Source organism: Eublepharis macularius, chromosome 6 (assembly GCF_028583425.1).
Source record: "Eublepharis macularius isolate TG4126 chromosome 6, MPM_Emac_v1.0, whole genome shotgun sequence".
In the NCBI taxonomy this organism is placed as follows: Eukaryota; Metazoa; Chordata; class Lepidosauria; order Squamata; family Eublepharidae; genus Eublepharis; species Eublepharis macularius.
This window is the reverse complement of record NC_072795.1, coordinates 67,704,849-67,725,409: the sequence shown is the minus strand read 5'-3', so window position 1 is coordinate 67,725,409 and position 20,561 is coordinate 67,704,849. Positions and strand designations below refer to the sequence as shown.

Sequence of the window (20,561 nt, the reverse complement as noted above, 5' to 3'; positions counted from 1 at the left end):
ACACTGTTGCTTTGGTCATAGTTAGTGGGAAACATGGAAAGCCATAAAGCATTCCAAGTGAAACTCTGCAATTTTAACAATATAATTGCTGGCTTTTACAATGCTGTAGCTCTTAGGCATTATGCAATTATCCAACAGCTTGCCGAGCACCATATTCAGTGTGTATTTTCCCACTTTCCTACTCCAGACCATTTTTTAAAAAAAAAATTACAAATACACAGAAAGTAGTATTTTTATGGATTTACCTATTTTTTGCTATCTATACTCTGTCAGGCAGCAGCCATTGCAATATAAGCAGAGGTAAAGATGTATCAAACAGATGCTGGACAATCTTCCCTGGAAGGTCCCATCCTCATTCCGAATTACAGATCACTTGTCCCTACAAGTGGTAGCTTTTGAAAATAGGAGCCATGCCAGCTATATGACCCTCCTCTGAATCTTTCCAAAGTCTCAGATCTCAGCAGCCTCTGCAGCATGGAGCAAGACAATGTGATTGTCTGTTCATCTGCTACCCTTTCAGCATCCCCTTGCTGCTTCTTTTAAGAGATAGCAAGGATGTTGTTTCCCTTTATATGCTTTGCCTTCATACTGTCTTCTCTCCATTGTTGACATTGCTTGACTTTGAAAAGCCTTAATTCTTTGCAGTAAAAATGTGTTAATGCATTCTCAGGGCCTCAAGCTAAAAACTGAACAATTAAGACCAGAAATTTCCAGTGGCGGAGTTACTGCTAATAGCTTTTTGTAGCCTGGACCCATGAAACAGCTGGCAGCTAGAGATGGCTTACTGAACACAATACAGTCTGATAAAAGGGAACAAATTAGGATCAAGTTGAACTCCAGTTCAGTGTGGCCATGTCTTCTTGAACCCTCTTTCTCAAATCAACTTGAGAAATCTGGTAAGTGAATACAGTGATGAAAGACTACTGGTGAAGTCAATGAGTCAAAATGTTCCCAAGCTTATAAAATCTTTTGGACATGGCAAAATGGTGGATGCTTTGCAAATGTCTAAGGGCAAGAGAAAACTGTAGTCTTAAGACTCATCTGAGTTTTCATTCTGAGGGACGGTTCTAAAAGCGTCCCTCCCAGCAGCCAGTAACTATGAGGAATTAGAGCCACCTGTTGTTCTGCACACACAGTTGCTACAGCCTTAGTTACCCCAGATAGCTAGCAAATGCATCCTCCAGCTGACCAGCAATAAAGACATGATCTCCCTAATCACCTGCTAGAACAGCCAGGTTAAGATTTGCTAAGGTAAGAGAGAAATGACACCAAATTACATGAGAACAGGTAGCTGAGCTATATGGGGAAAAGAAGAACAAAGAGGAAGCCATGGTGGGATGCAAAGCAGAGTGCCGGATTGTTCAGTGCTCATCCTTCATAATTCCTCCTATCTCAGCACCTTGGATCAAAGTCATTCTAAATAAGGCAATTACTTATAAACGTCTATTATTTCTATGGTTTGCATTTGTTTGTGCTCCAACAAAACATCCTGCAAAATGGATACACAAACCCAGAAACTCAATACAATACTCATTATATTACATTTATTTGTGCCAGTATGTTTTTTCTTTAATAGAACTGACAAGCTTCCCAGGATCTTAGGGAAACAATGCCACTGCAATTAAAACAAAAGTGCAGCTTGCAAACAGAATACATGTTTTACAGAGGTACCTACTGTGGGTCCTTAGGTCAGCGGATAGGAAAGCCTACCCTGATCGAAAGGGCACTCTGCTCCCCTCTCCTCGTAAATGCTTAACAATGCAACGTGCAGTTCCAGCCGTCTATGTCAGTAACTGGTTAACTGGATGCCAGCACAGATAAACATTATTTCCTTGGTCATCAGTCCTTGTGTATGCATGCTGTGCTTAAATAAAGGAGCCACTGCCTGGCTAGGAGAGACTAGCCTTCGCAGACTGATGCTCAGAATCGCAACCCTGTGTCGTGTCATTCCTACAACCTACCTATTACAATTCAGCCACAATAAGTTGGTTGGTATTAATGAATGCAAACTTCCCAACCTCAGTCAGTGGCAAGCTCTGTGTGTTCTTCAAATCAAGAAAGGAATTCTGGGGATTGATCAACCCCATGTTTTGTTTTCTATTTATTCCAAAAACATAGGACTCATCAACCTGCCCGTTTAAAGAACAGTAGCAAGTTCAGGTAGGGGTATGAGATTTTAATATTGATTTGATCAATTGAGCTGTATGCACTAATAAGGTCTCTTAGAGTATCAATATTTTCAAAAGCAGTAACAAAGCACATGCTCTGTAATGCACTCTGGCATCCTCTATGACACTGCAAAGAATCTTCAGCCATGCCACTTCAATTGCACGAAGCAGCCATTTAAGAGCATCATGGGCCAACCTGAGCACCAACAACAGCCTTTTTATAGTGCTCAGCTTCAGGTACAAAAAAGGGGCAGATTTCAGCCTCTAAAATCCAATTTCCCAAAGAATTTCTGAAGCTACAGAGTCTGTAATGGGATGGGGATGTTAAAAAGTACAGCAAGAACTCATAAGGAGCAATGAACAGATCCACTGTAGGACAACTGTCGGTGCTATCAGGAACTAGCAAGGCATGGAAGAGATTGGCTCTCTTTACAGACCTTTGGGAAAATGAATTTCAGAACTTCCCAGAATAAATTTTACTGTTTGTTGACATCTGTACTTTGATGTATGAGCTCCAAAGGCTCTTAAAGAATGAACTCAAGTTCTTAACATGACAACCCATGATTATTGACAGGTTAGCATTCTAAACTATTCTGGTCTCTCAAACATTTTGCAGAAAATGCAGTTCCCATGTGCAGCCGCTGAATTTTCAACCTAATGCTATTCAAGTCAACGAGCACTGGAACCCATCTTTCTAACTACTGGCTTCTTCCAAGAATATTCCACCCCCTCCCCTGAGTGTAGAATGCATCATGTTCCCTGGGCAATTACACCAAGTTACACAACAGCCTCAGGAAACATATTAAGCAATGGAGGAGGGAGGTGATTATTTTCTTGCAGCAGACACAAAGCACAGGCAATACAGGGTAGAGAATAATACCTGTGAGCCCTCTGAGCCAGGCATGCAGCCAGATGAACTGGAAAATCATGTACCCTCAGAAGACAGCTGTTCGATTTAAAAAAAAAACCAGAAAGAAATGCTCTCGTGTGTTCCATAATGTATCACTGACACTGTTGTTATTGTTGTTTTTACTTACCTCTGGATATGTGCATCAGATATATGTTCCACAGAACTAAGCAAACTGGGTTCTTTCATGTGAGCCAGGCTTGTCTTAATGCCCCATGAGCTTTCCACTGAGATAGTCATTTGTATTATTTGTGGCTACCCAAAGAACCTTTAGGATTGCCACAAAAGGTATTTCAAGACCATTCCCCCCTCCCCTCACCTGTCAGGCTAGGAGAACTGTCTGCAACTCTTGTGGGTGGCCTGCATAAAGATACTATGTTAAATGCACTCTAGAGCTAATACAGGTACAAATATTTTGATGTACTACTAACCAAACAACTCACCATTCAGCTTGGCAACTTTCTGCCTGATCTCTTATAAACTCTGGCATTCTTCACAGCCCTTGCTTTTTTCTTCCCCATATTTTCCTTCACATCAGAAAAAGTTCTATAATACAAAGCAAGCAGGCTTCCATTGACTCTGGGGCTTGTATCAGGAATCCCACACCCAGAAGCTACAGCCTAAATTAGAGAGCTGAGATCTGTGTGTTCACACCACAGAGCTCTCCTCGGACTCAGAAATAATTTGCTATGTTTGCTTAGAGAACATATGTATAGTGAACAGTTTCTCAATTCTTGGCCAGCTGCAGGATTTGCATAGGATACGTCTTAAAACTCCAGGCACTATTGCTATGTTAACAATTATTGTATCTCCCATGTTGCTAAGCTTGGTACTGTAAGGCTAGTATCTCTACCAGTACTCTAACAGCAGTTTGATTCTTGAAGACAAGTTTATTCACCTTGTCAGGATCAGACCTCTCAACTCTTTTTCCAAAATGGATTACCATGAATTGCAGGCCATTTTACACATTATGGGGGAGAAAAAACCAATTCTTCAACAAAAAAATATGCCAAAGACTGCAAAATACCATAAAAATATGATGCATTGTGTACTTCAAACTGCTGTTAATCAGGGGGCATTTCTGAACAATCTAGCCTATATCCTAACCTTTTGACTGAATTATGCAGAAGTTGCCCCTACAGAAGAATAAAATATCCTGCAGCAATGGCCAATCCTAGCTTCTTTGAGTGTACCCATGGGACATATGAGCACAAACATGACTGCACTTTATTTTCAAGGGTGTGTCCAGTCCACTGTGGATCAGAGCTGCACATAGAGGGACTCTTATGGAACATAATCATGTCCTGTTTTTCCACATGCTCCTTCAGAATGTAATCATGTGCAAGGCTATTGGAGAATGATTCCTCCTGTAATCATCCTTTCTGTTCTATTTGGTCAGAGGATGTGGCTCAGAGCTTCTATACCTTGATTGAATAGAAAAGAGACAGAAGAATAGGAGCAGGGTACCTTTCACATCTCGCACAATAGCCTAGCATAATGCTTGTGTGTGAGCAATGCATGGGACAGATAACAGCATTCTGTTATGCCCTATGGGGATCCCATCTGAACACAAGCACTGGCCAGCAATGGACTGGTTTGAGCCCAAAAGGGACACACAAAAGGTCTTTGCATAGAGCTTTTTGTAAAAAAATTAAAGGAACCATTTATTTCAAACTCTATTTGCAGTTTGAAAATACATGTAGTGACAAAGAGGGAAATGTAACACCAGAAGTGCTCAAGACCAATGAAGCACTAAATCAAAACACGGTTCATGTATTCATTCAGCAAACAGAAAGAGGACAACTGGATGGCAGGTATGAGGTTCTCTTCACATTTCTCCCACAGCTATAGCTGAGCTCAAGCCCACCCAACATAAAGCTGATTTTGTGTTACGTGAGAGGCAGTGGCTATGGTCCTCTGTATTCACAATGTTAGTTTTAACCCTTTTCTCACAGGAAGCAATAAAATTAACAGTGTCATCTCCTTATCCATACCTGTGAGGATGCTTTCTTTCAATGCCATTTCTCAGCAGAAAGGGGAGGGATTTTGCTGAGCTTCCTAGTAGCTCTTCTCTTTCCATCTGTGTGATTATTGACACTGGAAGTATAATGCAAATCCCAACTCTGGCCAATGGTTATCAGCCCTTGGCCTGCAAAAGCTGTGTTTTAGCACTGAAAGTGCTGGACTTAAGAAAAGTGAGGCCTAGGTTCAAATCCCCACTCAGCCATGATGTTCAGTAGGTAACCTTGGCCCAATTGTCTAACCAACCTCTCAGGGTTGTGGCAACAATGTAGAGGTGGAGTGAGAAGAAACCATGTACTGAGTTTCTTGGAGGAAGGATTGGGATTAAATTGTGTTTTTTTTAAAAGAAGGATACCCCCCGCTTTTCAGTGGATTGACAATTTGCTGCCCTTTAATGAAACCCCAAAGTATGCTCTCTGAAGCAGGCTGCTAAGTGATAGGGCTGGCCCTGCCTGTAGGTGATATGCAAAGAATAATTCAGTGCCATGCTTGCCAGACAGGAGATGAGGACAGAAATGGCTTCTCTATTGGCCTTTCATATGTGAATACACATTCACATCAACCCTTCTTAATATATATTTTTAAACATGAAGGTGGCGTTCATCTCACTACCCTGTGTTAACCCATGGCAAGAATTATACAGAGTTCATTCCCTGCTTAAAATTCACCTTGCAAGTGCAGAAAGAATTCTCTTCTTTTATCATCATATGTAACTACTCTTTCCCCCATGAAGAAAATGAGACACAAGGGCATGAATTTATCAGAAAGAGGCATTGTATTTGGGCTTACACCAGATTTCAAACTGATTTTGGTTTCAAGCAATCGTAACTGAAAGTCCATATTATGACATTAAATGACCCAGACAATCATAATCAAAGAAAGAGGGAAAAGAGGGGGAAGGAAACACACTCAATATAGAAACCAAGGCCTGCTCTCTTCCACAGGAACACTCCGGGGAATGTTAGTTTCAGCTGTTTGGTATTTTTCTCTTCCCCCCTCGGGGCTGTTACTAACAAAAGCTTCACTGTTTCTTTAAAGCAAAGCTAAAGTCCTTTTTTCACCGTTTGTTTTCTTTTTTTGCAGTCTTACAGCAGCAAGTTTCATATCATCAGTAGGAAACACACATGCATGTACTGCAGTCAGACACGCACGCACACACACACTCACAGACGTTATACAGTAGCGAGTTGCCACTATTGAGAGAGAGAAATACAGACACTCAATTCTTTTCAGTGGTCACTGTAAGAATCTAGCTAGACTTTTGGACTTTAAAAAAAGAGGAAATACTGCACAAGTCTTCCACCTTGATGCTGTAAGGCATCCTGTAGCAATGGACGGAGTACTGGTCTCCATTTGTTCAACAAGCATCGCTGAAACCTAAAGGCACACTGGCCAAAAAGACAGCCCTGTTTTCTCTGTGTGAGTTTGGTTTAAATTCTATCATTTTAAACTAGCATGCTGGCCTGAAATCAAAAAGCCCCGCCTTCCCTTTTGCACTGTAATGCCCCAGGTGTATGTCACACGGAGACCACAGTACCAGAAAGACAGCTCTTCTGCCAGGTGTCTCAACTCATAGCTGGGCTCTTTAGTGTCTGCAGCTTAAGAATACATTTGCCTTTAAACACAAGGCAATGCCTGCAGAGCCCACCCCCATTTTGTACAAGTCTTATGGGGTTCAGGTAAACACTTCTTTTACTGGAAGAAACTGGTCCTTTAGAGTTGCCAGCTTCAAGAGGAAAAAAGTGTCCTACAGGTTGCTGTAACCAACAACACACACGATCACAGGAAAGGATTGATTTAAATAAAAATATGGCAGGGGATTCATAGTAACCCTCCAACAGCACTAACTGAACAGACTGCCAGGGCCATCAAATGCCACCGGCTTCTAGGAAGACACCTGGAACGGGCAGGGAATACACTAGTATTCCTTGTTCTTGTAAGTTCAGACTAAGTTGTTCGGATTATGTCTTGAAAAACTTAAAAAAACACACACCAACCAACCAAATATACCATCACCAAAATCAGCAATAGGAAAAGGTTCTTTTTTCCCTTTTTCTTTTTAAAACCCTCATTTTTAATCTTAAGCCCCTAGTCAGATGGAAGAGAAGGGAGGCCATTTAGAAAAGAAGGCCCAGAAACTTCTGCCCTTCCCTCCCTCCATCCACTTAGGACTATTCCCACAGTTAACATCTTAAGAACTGCTTTGTTTTTGGTTGAAGTAATGGTTATCCTTTTGTAGATCCTCCCTTTTGACTCTGCTGGTTTAGCTAGGGGATGTGTTAGCATGAGAGTTTGGGGAGTCCTGTTCGTTTATGGTGTTCAGAAGCACACAAACAGGCTGCCGCGGGAGATGGTGGTGGCTATGCTCTCTGTGCTGTTCATCAGAGGCACTGAAAAGCCCGTCTTCCTCATCTCCATGCAGCGGGCGGCCACTGCAGCTGTCGCAGAAGTCCATGGGTCCATCGTCAAGGAACCCATCCAACTCCTTGAGATCACCATCATGGTGGTCCTGGTTACAGATGCAGATTTCAATGCCCGAGTCACCTGTGAACCGTCGGTGCCTGCCAGGTGTCTTGTCCTTTGCATCAGGGAACGCGCTGTTGTGGTCTAAGCTTTCAGAGTTGTAATCCTTAAGCAGTTCTTCCTTGCACTCTGGCTCCTTATCAGAACAAGACATGTGATCATCCATCTCTTCTAATCCTGCACCGCTTGGCTCACCACTTGTTGCTTTTGCAGCTGATCGCTCAACTAGCGGAGTAGAGGATTCACGGCCCCCAATGCTGGGGGGTGCAGCGCTGTCTAGGCTTCCATTATTGCTTCCTGCTGTGGTCAGAGAGCCTGTCTGGGCTGGCTGGAGGTTTCTTGAGTCTGGTGCTGCACTGCCACTGCCAGGTGGGATGCATTGCTGATGTAAGGCACTATATGGTGGGGGAGGGGTCGGAGGTCGGTTCACCACTTCCTCATAGGGAGGTAGTAAATAATTTGGCAAAAATCCTAAATGGGGAGGCAGGGAGGACAAGTTACTTACAAGCTACTTGGTTAGATAAAAAACTAAAACACTATTAGGATGTTTAATACAACACCTGGGCCATTTGTGGTCAACTTGCTTTGAAATTACTCTAGCAAAAAATGAACACAAAAAGCTTTAATTCTGATCATGTTTAGGAAAGAGTCATTACTCTTATTTTATAGATGCAGAAACGGAGACAAATGCAGCAAAGAACAGCATAACATAAGTGAACAATACATAGTCCAGATGCTTCAGTAGTCATCCAAAGCATGTTTGTGACTTGCTTCAGGAATCCCTAAAAATGGGAAGCTTCTAGATCTCACAGACACTGGAGGGCTCTCCTCATGAACATTTTTCATAGGACTAATTCAACTCAGGCACTTCTCCTCTTCACCTTTCTTCTGTACCCCATTCACTCCCCTCCATACCCTCAACTTTTTCTTCTCCCTTGCCATTACCTGGCTGCATGCTTTCATAGTCTACCACCCAACTTGTCTCCTTTGGGTGGATGCACTATGTAAGTCATCTTTTTTTTTTAACAAGACCCTCATAAAAACCTTTAAAAAAAAAGAAGCAAAAATGAAGTCCGATCAGCCATCATTGCAGATATTTTTTTACAAAAGAATCTCACATGCTTTGTGGTTCAGCCTAAAGCTGACCTGGTTAGTTTTATTACTGGCTCTTTGTCTTAATGTAATTGTTTATGTTTACATTATTTATTTATTTATTTTATTGCATTTTTAGACCGCCCTCCCCGTCAGACGGGCTCAGGGCGGTTTGACAACAAATTAAAAACAGTAAAAACATTATAAAAACATTAAAACATCGTATATTATTGTGCATTGCCTTAAACATTTCTACTGGAGAGGCAGCACATACGTTCTCAAAACAAGTAAATACCAGGAGTACGTGCTCTGCATGCCAAAGCTCCCTGGCTGAACCTCTGGAAAAGGCAACTCCACTAAAAGTCTCTCAGAGAGCAGTTGCTGAGAAAGATTCTTCTGTGACTTCTGAGACAAGTATCTTTTGTGATACCTCAGAGAGCCACTGCCAGTTATATTAGACAATACCAAGCTAAATGGACCAATGGTTTGGCTAGGTAGAAGACTATTTCATATGTTCACAGGACTTTACAGCTGATCTGTTGCATCTTTTGGTTAATAAAACTGCCACCTACACTGATTATTTTGTGTCAGCTGCAGAGGAAAAGGCAGGGGAAGTAAAAACCTTTCAGCTTTGTCGCTGCTGCCAGGATGGCATGTGACCAAACTTTTCATAAGCCACTTCCTCCTTCTATGTCAGCTGCTAAAGCTGAAAGAGTCAGAGCCAAGTATGGCTCTAAGATACCTGAGGTAAAATAATTTCAAACATCTTTTTGTGCAGCGCAGCCAGGATATTTATCCATAATATTTAGATCCTGCTTGCATAAGCAACAGAACAGGGTGAGTTAGGATGGCTCTACAGCTAGCAAAGTCAAGCTGACACAAAGGATAGAACTGAGTCTCTCAAGGCACCACAGGTGTTCACTTTGTCCTCACCATCCATCAGCAGACCCTACTGTCTCTGCTGGATAGCCCCATTAGTGGCCCTGCCCAAAATAGTAATGAGCTTTGCTCTTTAAAAGCCAGTCTGCTCCTTGCATGCAGTACGTACGGAAATAAAATGGCAGGGTGGAGTAGTTATGAGCTTCGCGATAGGCAATCAGGTTAATTTCATGCTGCCTCTGTTGTGCTTGGAGTCTGTGTTTGGCGCGTCGGTGATGGCAAACACAACAGCAACTCAGTATAATGATGATCGTCCACACTAGCCAGAACCCTGTGGAGAAAGCAAGAGAGAAGAATGTGCCATTTTAGAGAAACAGTGAAGGGACCAAAGGTGGAGACCTAAGCAAAGGAGATGAGGTATACATAAAAATATTTTGTTTTCAGGTATTGTCATTACATTTAATCCATGACTGACAAAAAAAATGAATATTTTGGATAGCACGTTACCACCAGTGTACTATGGCATGCTCACAACTGAAATCTGTGAGAGTTTCTGTTGTATTTACCATGTCTCCATTTCGGATCCTCCAATAAGCAAGCAAAAGAGGATTTAAGTGACACATCATGAAGGATGCTATTTCCATTTGCTATCAGTTTAGCCCATCTCATCCTTCTGTTTTAGAAACAAACCCCAAATATAGAAAAAAAACCTCCATAAAATAAGCAAACTGAAACCACTTAGCAATTGTACAAGTACGGGTACAGAAAACCAGCCCAAGTTAAAAGTGTTATCACATTTCCAGAAGCAGCTCAGGCTATAATAAATATTCACAGGAAATATCTATGAAGTCAACCACAGAGGTCACTTGTAGAAGAAGAGAGATGATAGCACTGGCAGTGCTATCATCATGAGTCCATCTATTGTGGGATATGATGGGAGATAATTTTTTGGAATGTAGATCCAAGAGATCTAGTCTCAGTAGAAGCAGATGATGGCAGCAACATAAGAATGAAGACATGAATTTGCTTTCATTTTGAAGAGAATGTGCAACTCTGTAGAAATGCAGAGTTAACACAGCAATTCCCAGGTAGCATACAGTGCCAGTTACTGGTAGTCTGTAGACAGAATGTGGCATGGGAAAGGCTATAAGCAGTCATCATTAAGGGCACTCCTGCAACTGGCATAATTTTAAATGAACCAGTGGTGGCATAACTTTCAAGTCAACCATGCCAGTTGAGTTAAGAAGCAGGTAGCTATGAATGGGAGGGAAAAGGAAAAACAGTCAGGATTACACGTGTGGTGGTTACCAGGCAATAATGCAAGTGTATCCTATTGCTTTAATTCACAAGCAACAGAAGATACCTGCAAAGCTACAAAGCATCCACACACTTACTTCCATCTATTTCCCCCTTTCCCTTCTGTACATAGTTAACTGTTCCACAGCAAGCTAAAGACTGACTGAAAAGTTATGCTCCCAGTCCATTAGTGAAGAGGGCACCAGGAACCAACACCTCTCCCCCTATGAGTGGCACCACAGAGGGTTGTGTGATCTAGGGACAGCCCACTTACCTACTGCTTGGAACAAAACTGCCTTGCTGGCCAGTGTAGCTGGCCAGGAAGGTAAGCCAATATCTTCCATACACGGGAAGGAAGAACACTTAAAAGTGTTTAAAAGTGCCTTCTTTCTGATTGGTGCCTGCTTCCGGTTATACCACCCTCTACAGAGTTTTTAAAATCTTGCATTGCTATTAAGGCAGGCATCTTTTCCCTCTAGGACACCTATGTACCAAGTAAAAAACTAGCCACTAAGATTACCAACATGCGATGGCTGCTGTAAGCCATACTAGCAAGCAGAGATCAGCGACGGCTGTAGCACCAACATCTCTATATGCAGTGCAGGGTTTGAAAGCCAACTAGAGCTGCATGGATGTGTAGTAAAACGGCCTCAGGGGACCAGCTTGCTCTATCAATATTTCTTAGCAGTCTGTCTGGTATGAGGCCAGCTCACTCAAAATGCTGGAGTCAACCAACCTTGAATTGCTATTTTTCCAAACAGCATAACAGATACCAAATCAGTATTTATCATCCTTCCTTCCCAAATTTGAGCTACCAGTTTAGAATAAGAGTTTGACTGAATTGACCTGGGAGGATTTTTTTAAATACACTTTGAAACCATCCTGGTTTTTTTCCTTTTCCCTCTTTATGTGTTAATAAGCAGGAAGTGGGACTGCTGCTCCAATGCTGCAATCCACAGAAGACCAACCTATTCAGATAAAGAGCCTGCTAGAAACTGCCCTGTTACTGCATAGCACTGAGTGCTTTCTTAAGACCATCATGTTCTACTAATTGCCACAGCTCTTATAGTTGTGACTAAAAAGCCTACTATTTCTTACCCTTACCGTAAACATGTAGGGAAGGGAGTATAAAATCTTTTGGACATAGTTACACAAGAGCGTTCCTGTTACATCTGCACAAGTATGCCCTACATTGGCACTAAGTCACACCTACATGGCCGGTAGTGTGGAAAGAAGGCCTCTCTCAAAGACAGCAAGGAACTGCACCCGCTCATGTAAGTTAAAAAAAGATATGAAATTACAAATACATTAGTATCTTTCAGGTAAGATCCTTTGTGTTCCCTATGCAATTCAGTGTAAAAAGGTAACAGGGAATTGATAAATGACAACTTACCAAGTCTGGATACCAAGGAAGAAAGTGTAGATACAAGAGATGGGCATAAACAGGGAAAATGGCAGTTCGTGGTTTGTCGTGTTTCATAAACCATGAACCTACACTAACTTGCCCGGTTTGTTCAGTTCGTCACGTCACTTCTGGAGGCTGTAGAGTGCCCCCCTTGAGAGTCAGAGATGCCAAACTCACAGGGAGTTTTCAACAGGCTCTCCTCCAGCAACCCTCCAAGTTTGACGAAGATTGGATTTTGGATGTTCAAGTTATAGACCCCCAAAGCGGGTGCCCCCAGGAAAGTTCCATTAGATATAATGGGAGCCACGAATGCCAATTGACTTGCATTGGCTTCATTGAAATACACTGCAGCACCAAAAAATTGCAATGAAAACATGGGATGGAGTTAGAGAACCTTCCTCTGAGAATGGAATAACGGCCCCCAGAGTGGAATGAGAGTTCCTGGGAGCAAAAAAACTGCTCTGGGGCAGGAATGGGGACAGAAGTACTCTCTGAGGGGACAGTCAAGGAGATGTTCTTGGGGAGACAGGAATATTCTTTTAAAGGACAGGAGGACAGAGACAATCTATGAGAGGAGGTTAATCTTGGGGGAAGGAGATGTTCTTTGGGGAGACAGGAATATTCTCATACAGGAAAGGACAGAGGTGATCCATGAGGGAAGGTCAATCCTGGGGAGAAGGTAGGGTTGATAGCCTCCAGGTAGTGGCTGGAGATCTCCCGGAATTACAACTAATCTCCAGGTGACAGAGATCAGTTCCCCTGGAGAAAATGGCTGCTTTGGAAGGTGGATGCTATGTAGGGTTGCCAGCCTCCGGGTGGTGGCTGGAGATATCCCAGAATTACAACTGATCTCCAGGCCATAGAGATCAGTTCCCCTGGAGAAAACGGCTGCTTTGGAGGGTGGAGGCATTATACCCTGCTGTGATCCTCCCTCCCCCAAATACTGTACTCTCCATGCTCCACCCTGCACATCACCAGGAATTTCCCAACTTGGGCCTGGCAAACCTTAACTCTATGGCATTATACCTTGCTGAAGTCCCTCTCCTCCCCAAACCCCACCCTCTCCAGGCTCCCCCCCCCATCTCCAGGAATTTCCCAACCTGGAGCTGGCAACCTTAAGGGAGGGGTGCACAAAATAATAATAAAAGCCTCCTCAGATGAGTAACCCCTGAGCCTGGTTATGGAACAGAAGCAGGTGATTCAGAGCCCTAAAGCACCAAATGTCAAGCACAAGCTTCAAATAGCTCCCTCTGTGACTGAAAATCCAACAGCAGTTCCTCTTTGTTTGCTGGAAACTGAAACCACTTGCCTAAGAACTGGAGGTTATACTCCTTCTGCTCTCATAGAGGAGACTGGGAGCTCTCTGGTTGGTAGCCAGAGCTTTGGAGGGCTGGCATTGGTGTTAGGGGTGTGCAGGAGGGGGTTGATTCAGGTTTCCCACTTCGGGTTTACCCGAAGTGGGAAAAAAATTCGGAAATACCTTAATTCCGAAGTGGCAAGCCGCTTCGGAATTAAGGTACTTTACTCACTTAGGTATGCTCCGTAAATATTCGGAGCATACTGAAGCAAGGGGGGGGCAACTCCCCCCTACCCCCCCACCCCCTGGGGCAACCCTTCCACCCCCCCACCCCCCTGGGGAACACCTCCACCCCCCATCCACTTACTTTACCTGGCGGGTTAGCTGTGTTGCAGGCTGCTGCCGTGGCGGCGGCAGCACAAGGAGGAGGCTCCAGGCCATCGCAGCCTTGTGCTGTCGCCACTTCTGCCACCTGAGTCTCAGGGGCATTGGGGAAGACCGGAGCTGCCTCCTCTGGCCCTTCCTGCCCCTCAAATGGCCGCGGTGCGCTGGCGCCGCAGCGGCCATTTGAGGGGCAGGAGGGGCTTTCTCCACCTCCTCCGGCCCTTCCTGCCCCTCAAATGGCCGCTGCGCGCTGGCGCCGCAGTGGCTATTTGAGGGGCAGGAGGGGCTTTCTCCACCTCCTCTGGCCCTTCCTGCCCCTCAAATGGCCGTGGCACGCTGGCACCGCAATGGCCATTTGAGGGGCAGGAAAGGCCGGAGGAGGCAGCTCTGGTGTTTCCCAATGCCTTGCAGGCTCAGGTGGCGACAGTTGCCGCCAACAAGGTAGAGGGGTGGATGGGTGGGGGTGGGATGATGTTTAAAGGGCCCCACCGCTGCTTGCAAGCAGCGGCATGGCCCTTTAAACTCAGCCCCGAAGCTTTCTGAAAGCTTCGGAAAGCTTTGATTTGGGATTTCCGAATTGCTGGCCCTGATTCGGATATCCAGAATCTTTCTGGATTCGCTCCGCTTCAGGTATTTTTACCTGAAGCAAATACTGATGCGCACAGCCCTAATTGGTGTTCCCAGGTCTGCAGAAGGTCTACAGAAGTCCATCCCCCTGTTGCCTAGGGAATAGATTGATCGGCTCCAGGCTTTCTGCAGTGACGAACCAAAAGACAACCAAACAAACCACCCTAAAAATCAAAGCAGTTCATCACTCTTCCCTGAGAACTGGATGATTTCATTCCCTACTTGCTATTGTTGCCTATCGTAGTCTAAGCGTTGATACTTTTGTCTCTGGCGTTTGCGCCAGAATCTCAATGGGCAACTAACCTGGGGCGGGACTTTAACCTATAACTAACCATGCATTCCCTCAACACATCACTTCTGCCAATTCCACTGTCTGAGCACCTTGAACCCGATAGATCTCTAATAAAAGTTACTTCAACCAAACCACCTGTGTGATTGCTGTGGAGAACTTTGGGATTGACTTGCCAAGGACTGACAGCAGGATTAGTACAGGTAGAGATGCCAAAATATCAAGTGTAGCATAACACCCCAACCAACCCCTAGTGCTAGCTGGTACTTCTTTCTCATGATACTGTCTCCTTCCTCTTCTTGATGCTGCAGTACAGAATCCATAAACAGAAAAGGACCTAAGTCACAGGTAGCTTGAACTTCTGGCAAAAATTGCCACTGGCTAAGATTCTAAAGAAAGCAGAAAGGCATTGCTTTAGACCATAGGGCATAGGGTGAAAACATTTTTTATCCTTGTATGGTTCATATCTGAAGTTAGGTTTGAACTCCGTTTCAGAGTGCAAGTGTCAAATAAGGACTGCTGAATTATATGCCCAGATGTGGGGGAAGTTTGCTTGACCAAGGTCTAGAGTAAAATGGTTAGTTCTTAGAATCAGTATGTACAGCAATCTTTACTCCATAACTTCAAAAACAAAAACTGAGTTCTCCAGAACAGTAATCTGACTTCTATGCTCAGACAGTTCACATATGTCTTTAATTATTTTGCATAGCTTATTCTACTTCCAAGATATGGATATTCTACTTCCAAGGTATGAAAGTAGAATAAGCTGTAAATTTAGAATTTTTTAACACAAGGTTTGGAGAAGATAGTTAGAAACATTGAGATTGGGAAGGCATGCCACAAAGAGCTTGGCAAGGTGTTAAAGTTATTTTTAGATCCAGAGGAGTTAGCCATGTTAGTCTGTAGTAGCGAAATCAAAAAGAGTCCAGTAGCACCTTTAAGACTAACCAATTTTATTGTAGCATAAGCTTTCGAGAATCACAGTTCTCTTCGTCAGATGCATGAAGGGCCAACAGAAACTGGTCAAATATAGAGGAGGAGAGGGGAGGGGGGGAGGAGAGGGGAGATGCAAACAACTCCTTTGATATGGAGATGCAAACAGCTCCTTTTGATGTGGGGATCAGTTTGCTTCTGTAAAGGTTCAAAGGAGTTTGCCGTGTTAGTCTGTAGTAGCAAAATCAAAAAGAGTCCAGCAGCACCTCCAAGACCAACCAATTCCACTGCAGCACAAGCCCTTGAGAACCACAGCCCTCCCCGCCAGATGCATCTGACAAAGAGAACTGTGGTCCCCGAAAGCCCACGCCAGGTGCCACTGGACTCTCCCCGACCCCGCCTATGTAAAGGAAATCAGTTACCTGTGATAATGAGATAACCATTCATAGTCCCTATTCAGTCCCAGCTTGACAGAGTCAAATTTACATATGAGTTCCAATTCAGCAGCTTTCCGTTGGATTTTGTTTTTGAAAGGTTTCACTGTTCAGAGATTTCACAGAACACTGCCAGTTAACAAACGTTCTCAGTCTTCTCTCTGAAGTCATAAAGCACTAGAAAGGTGTGTTATTCTTTCTAAAATCAGGGGGATGTTGAGAACCTTATCACGCTGAGTTCTGTCCTTGCATAGCAATGCAGTGCTTCAGATGTTTAGGGATATATACAGCCATGACAAAAGTTGTCTCACTGCTACCCACTGAGAGTTCTTCTCACCACTAACAGAGAAGGACAGGTACATTATTGAGAATGCTGTAATCAATTCATCATTCACATGTAATATTCTGACCAAAGAACCTAATTGCTGAAATAATCTAGAGTAACTCCCTCCACTTCAACAAGATGAAATACCAGAAGGATACATTTCCATGTTTCCCTAATGGCAAGGATCCAGGCAAATATCTTATGGAGGGAAGCGGCTTTTATCCTGTGCAAAATCAGAAAACATGTTTTCCCCTTCACTGTTCAAGAGTAGGAACAGAATAGTCTGCCCTAGAGTTCACAGTAAACTTGGGAAGAAGCCATTACTTTATTGGCAGGAAAGCTCACTAGAGGCAAGCCAAAATGCACAGCAAATAATTTCTTTGCCTGCCTGAGAAGCAAGCTAGGTAATGGCCTTGTCTTAAGACTATTTGGCCTAAAGTAAGATGAAGTGGGTCTAATTTCAGTTATTTGCATAGGAGTGAATGTAACATAGTTAACAGATTGAGGTGTGACCTGGGAAGTCCCTGGTTCAAACTCCTTCTCCAATTAGGTTGCTGCACTGCAACAGCCTTTTTAGACAGAATCTTAGTTAAAATGTCAAAATAAACTCATCCACTAGAAGGCTTGGTTAAACAGTTTTCCCACGTAAAAACACCACAGAGAGATCCCTTTCAAACACTGCGTTAAATTAAAAAAGCCTAAATCCTCCCAGTCGGGTAACTAGATGACATACCAGCACTGGGCAACGACACATTCAAGTAACAAACATGATAAATATTTTGATAGAGAAACAATGTGAGCTGGATCCATATGGTTGGCAGCACTGACTTCATGAGAAAGCCCTGTGGCTCTTTTTGTATTGATTTTATTGTATTGTTTTTACTTTGTAAGCTTCCTCAAACACTTCTTGGGCGAGAGAGCATATACATTTTCTTAATAAATGCGGCCAGGGATTGAACACACAGCAGTGCCATTCATGTGCAGCCTTCAGCCAGCTGGAACTAAATGCACCAGCAACTTCCACCTGGGTACTTTTTGCACTCGGATTTTAAAGCGTGTCCATACTTGTTCCACAACTCATGTTTGCAGGGGTTTCACGCTTGCAAACTAGTCTTGGGATGCGGTACCGCTCTTTTTTCCCCATTACCCCAATTTTTCTCCCTGCGGACATATGGCAATGTTAATTTTTAATCAGCTGCCCAGTCAGGGCTGACCCGATTAATGCCAGTGTGAACACTTTGCAGCGCTTCCCACCCCCCTCTCCTTTTCCTTGGATGCTGGTTTGTGTGTAATTAACCACACCCACCAAAGTCAGCTCTCTGAACTCCTTTTCCACCATTTATTTGGCTGCTCTGCAGCCCTCCTGTCAACCACCAACCTCCACCCCTCTTCCCAGGGGTAAGGCAGGACTTCAATTTGCATGGCACCTTTTTTTTTGAACTTTGAGCATGTGCAGTAATGTTTCTACGTTACTACATCTTCTGACCGACAAGGTCTCCCCATGCCCTCCCTTCAACCACCCACTCCCACCCCACTCTTCCCAGGGGTAAGGCAGGACTTCTCTTCCCAGGGGTAAGGCACAGTGGGGGGGGAGCAGACTTGGCTGGGGCGCCTGCTCTCCTTCTCTGCAGCCCAGCTGTGGAGCAGGAAAGCCACCCCAGCCAAGCCCCGGCTTGCTGTGCGCTCAGCTGAAGCACGCGGCGCCCGCTCTCCTACTTTGCAGCCCAGTTGTGGAGCAGGAGAGCCACCCCAGCCAAGCCCCGGCTTGCTGTGCGCTCAGCTGAGGTGCGCCGAGCCGCAGCTTGGCTGGGTGCCTGCTCTCCTGCTTTGCAGCCCAGGAGGAGAGCAGGTGCCCCAGCCAAGCAGTGGCTCGGCACATTTCATCTGCGCCGGGGGTAGGTATGAGTCTGCACCCCCCACTGTGCCTTACCCCTGGGGAGGGAAGTCCTGCCTTACCCCTGGGAAGGGTGGGGTGGATGGTTGAAGGGGGGCATGGGGAGCCTTGTTGGTCAGAAGATGTAGTAATGTAGAAACATTACTACACATGCTCAAAGTTTTTTTAAAAGGTGCCGTGCAAATTGAAGTCGGGCCTTACTGCTGGGGAGAGTGGGATGAGAGTGGGTAGTTGAAGGATGGGCATGGGGGGCCTTGTCGGTCAGAAGATGTAGTAACCTAGAAACATTACTACGCATGTTAAAAGTAAAAAAAAAAAAATGGTGACGTGCACTGCAATGCCCCGAAAGCCCGAAACTGAACAGAGGCTTTGAGGCAGGTCCGAATGGAATCACAAGAGGCCAAATTGAAACAACTGAGAACAGTGTGAAAGGAGTGGTGCCAAGCCGAAGCCACTGTGATTGCCCCAACTGCTCAAAAATGGCACTTTAAACTGTAAGCGTGAAAGCGGCCCTGGCTGTGGTTACATCTTAAGGGCACTAGACAACACATAAAAGCTTTGTTGTTTCCCAAAATTTAGTTCTGGCTTTTTAAAAAAAATAGTGCCAGATCATAGTCAAGAGAGACTCAGAGTCATCACAGAACCTGTCAGACACATGCCCAGAATGAAACATGTACTTTGAAATCATGGTAAAGTGACCAGGGTAGCCTGCTCACAGGGATGGACTGGGGATGGGAAGTGCTCAGAGTAGGCTCGACTTTGTCTGCCTAACAAATGTTCAAATAATTTGTAATAGTGGAGTGACCAATTTGGAGCACATGTAGTCACACTGAAACAGAGGGGGAAAGGCAATGATGGGTGATTATTTGGTCCTTCTATATCTCCTGCACCTTCCTGATGAGAGAGAGAGGGGAGAAAGAAGAAAGATGTTCAGATTTGGCATAATGATTGATGCCACAATGTATTACTAGAGGAAACCAATTCAGAGCCATTTTTTAAAGGTGATTTCCCCCCCTGAGAAGATAGTTTTAGCAGATGTGTATCTTTGGAACTGGCTACAGACCAAGTTAGAAAGAAAGATCACATGGAATTTCTGTCAGACTCAAACAAGCAATAATTTTTTTTTTTTTTTGCCATCCCTGTTTCCAACTAAACTACTAAAACTGTATGGAATCGCTATCCCATGCCAAAACAGCAAGATCAAGGAGGGGGCAAAACACATACAAAGATTGATCTCAAAAGCTTTCTGTATAAAAATGGCAAGGAAATCCTTTTCTTGTTTGCAAAAATCAGCATGGCTTCTGCAATGGGAAGTCCTGCCTCACCAACTCGTTAGAGTTCTTTGAGAAAGTGAACAAATGCGTAGACAGCAGTGATGTTATATACTTGGACTTTCAAAAGATTTTTGATAAGGCACCTCACCAAAAACTCCTGGGTAAGCAGTCATGGAAGAAAAGTATGAGTCCGCCTATAGATTCAAAGTTGGTGAAACAGGAAACAAAATAGGAATAAATGGGCAGTTCTTGCAAAGGAGAGAAGTAAGCATAAGCAACGGGATCCCACAAGGATCGTTACTGGGGGGGGGGGGCTGGGGACGTTTAGTTTGTTCATAAATGATTTGGAATAGCATAGTAGCCAAGTTTGCAGACGACACAAAATAACCAGGATGGTGGAAAACCAAGGACAACCATGAAAACCTCCAGGAGGTTCTCCACAAATTGTGTGATCAGGCAACTATGTGGCAAATGAAGTTCAGTGTAGGTAAGTGTAAGGTGATGCACACTGAACAACAATAATCCAACTTCAAGGGGTCTGAACTTGCTGAGAAAGATGGAAAGAGACCTTGGAATTGTAGCAGATAGCTCAATAAAAATGTCAATCCAGCCTGCTGCAGTACTGCTAGGGATTATTAGGAAAGGGATTGAAAATAAAACAGCCATGATTATAATGCCCATGTAAAGATATATGGTGCAGCCTCATTTAAAACACTGTGTGCAGTTCTGGTCAATGTATCTGTAAAAGGACAATGAAGAGCTGGAAAAGGGTCAGGAAAGGGCAACCAAGACAATTAAGAGGTTGGGGCACC

At 44.0% G+C, this 20,561-nt stretch overlaps 1 protein-coding gene across 3 annotated transcripts in view; it reads right to left on the bottom strand.

Annotated features, from left to right (window-relative positions):
- Positions 1–5,849: 5,849 nt before the first annotated feature.
- WBP1L (WW domain binding protein 1 like) overlaps positions 5,850–20,561 on the bottom strand; it is a 64,961-nt gene continuing 50,249 nt past the window's right edge. For all 3 annotated transcript variants that reach the window (XM_054983614.1, XM_054983613.1, XM_054983615.1), the window contains exons 3-4: positions 9,761–9,922; positions 5,850–8,091 (exon numbers count right to left, since the gene is read on the bottom strand). In XM_054983614.1, the coding sequence (XP_054839589.1) occupies positions 7,361–8,091; positions 9,761–9,922 (893 nt within the window). In that variant the 3' untranslated portion in view covers positions 5,850–7,360. The remainder of the gene's footprint in view (positions 8,092–9,760; positions 9,923–20,561) is intronic.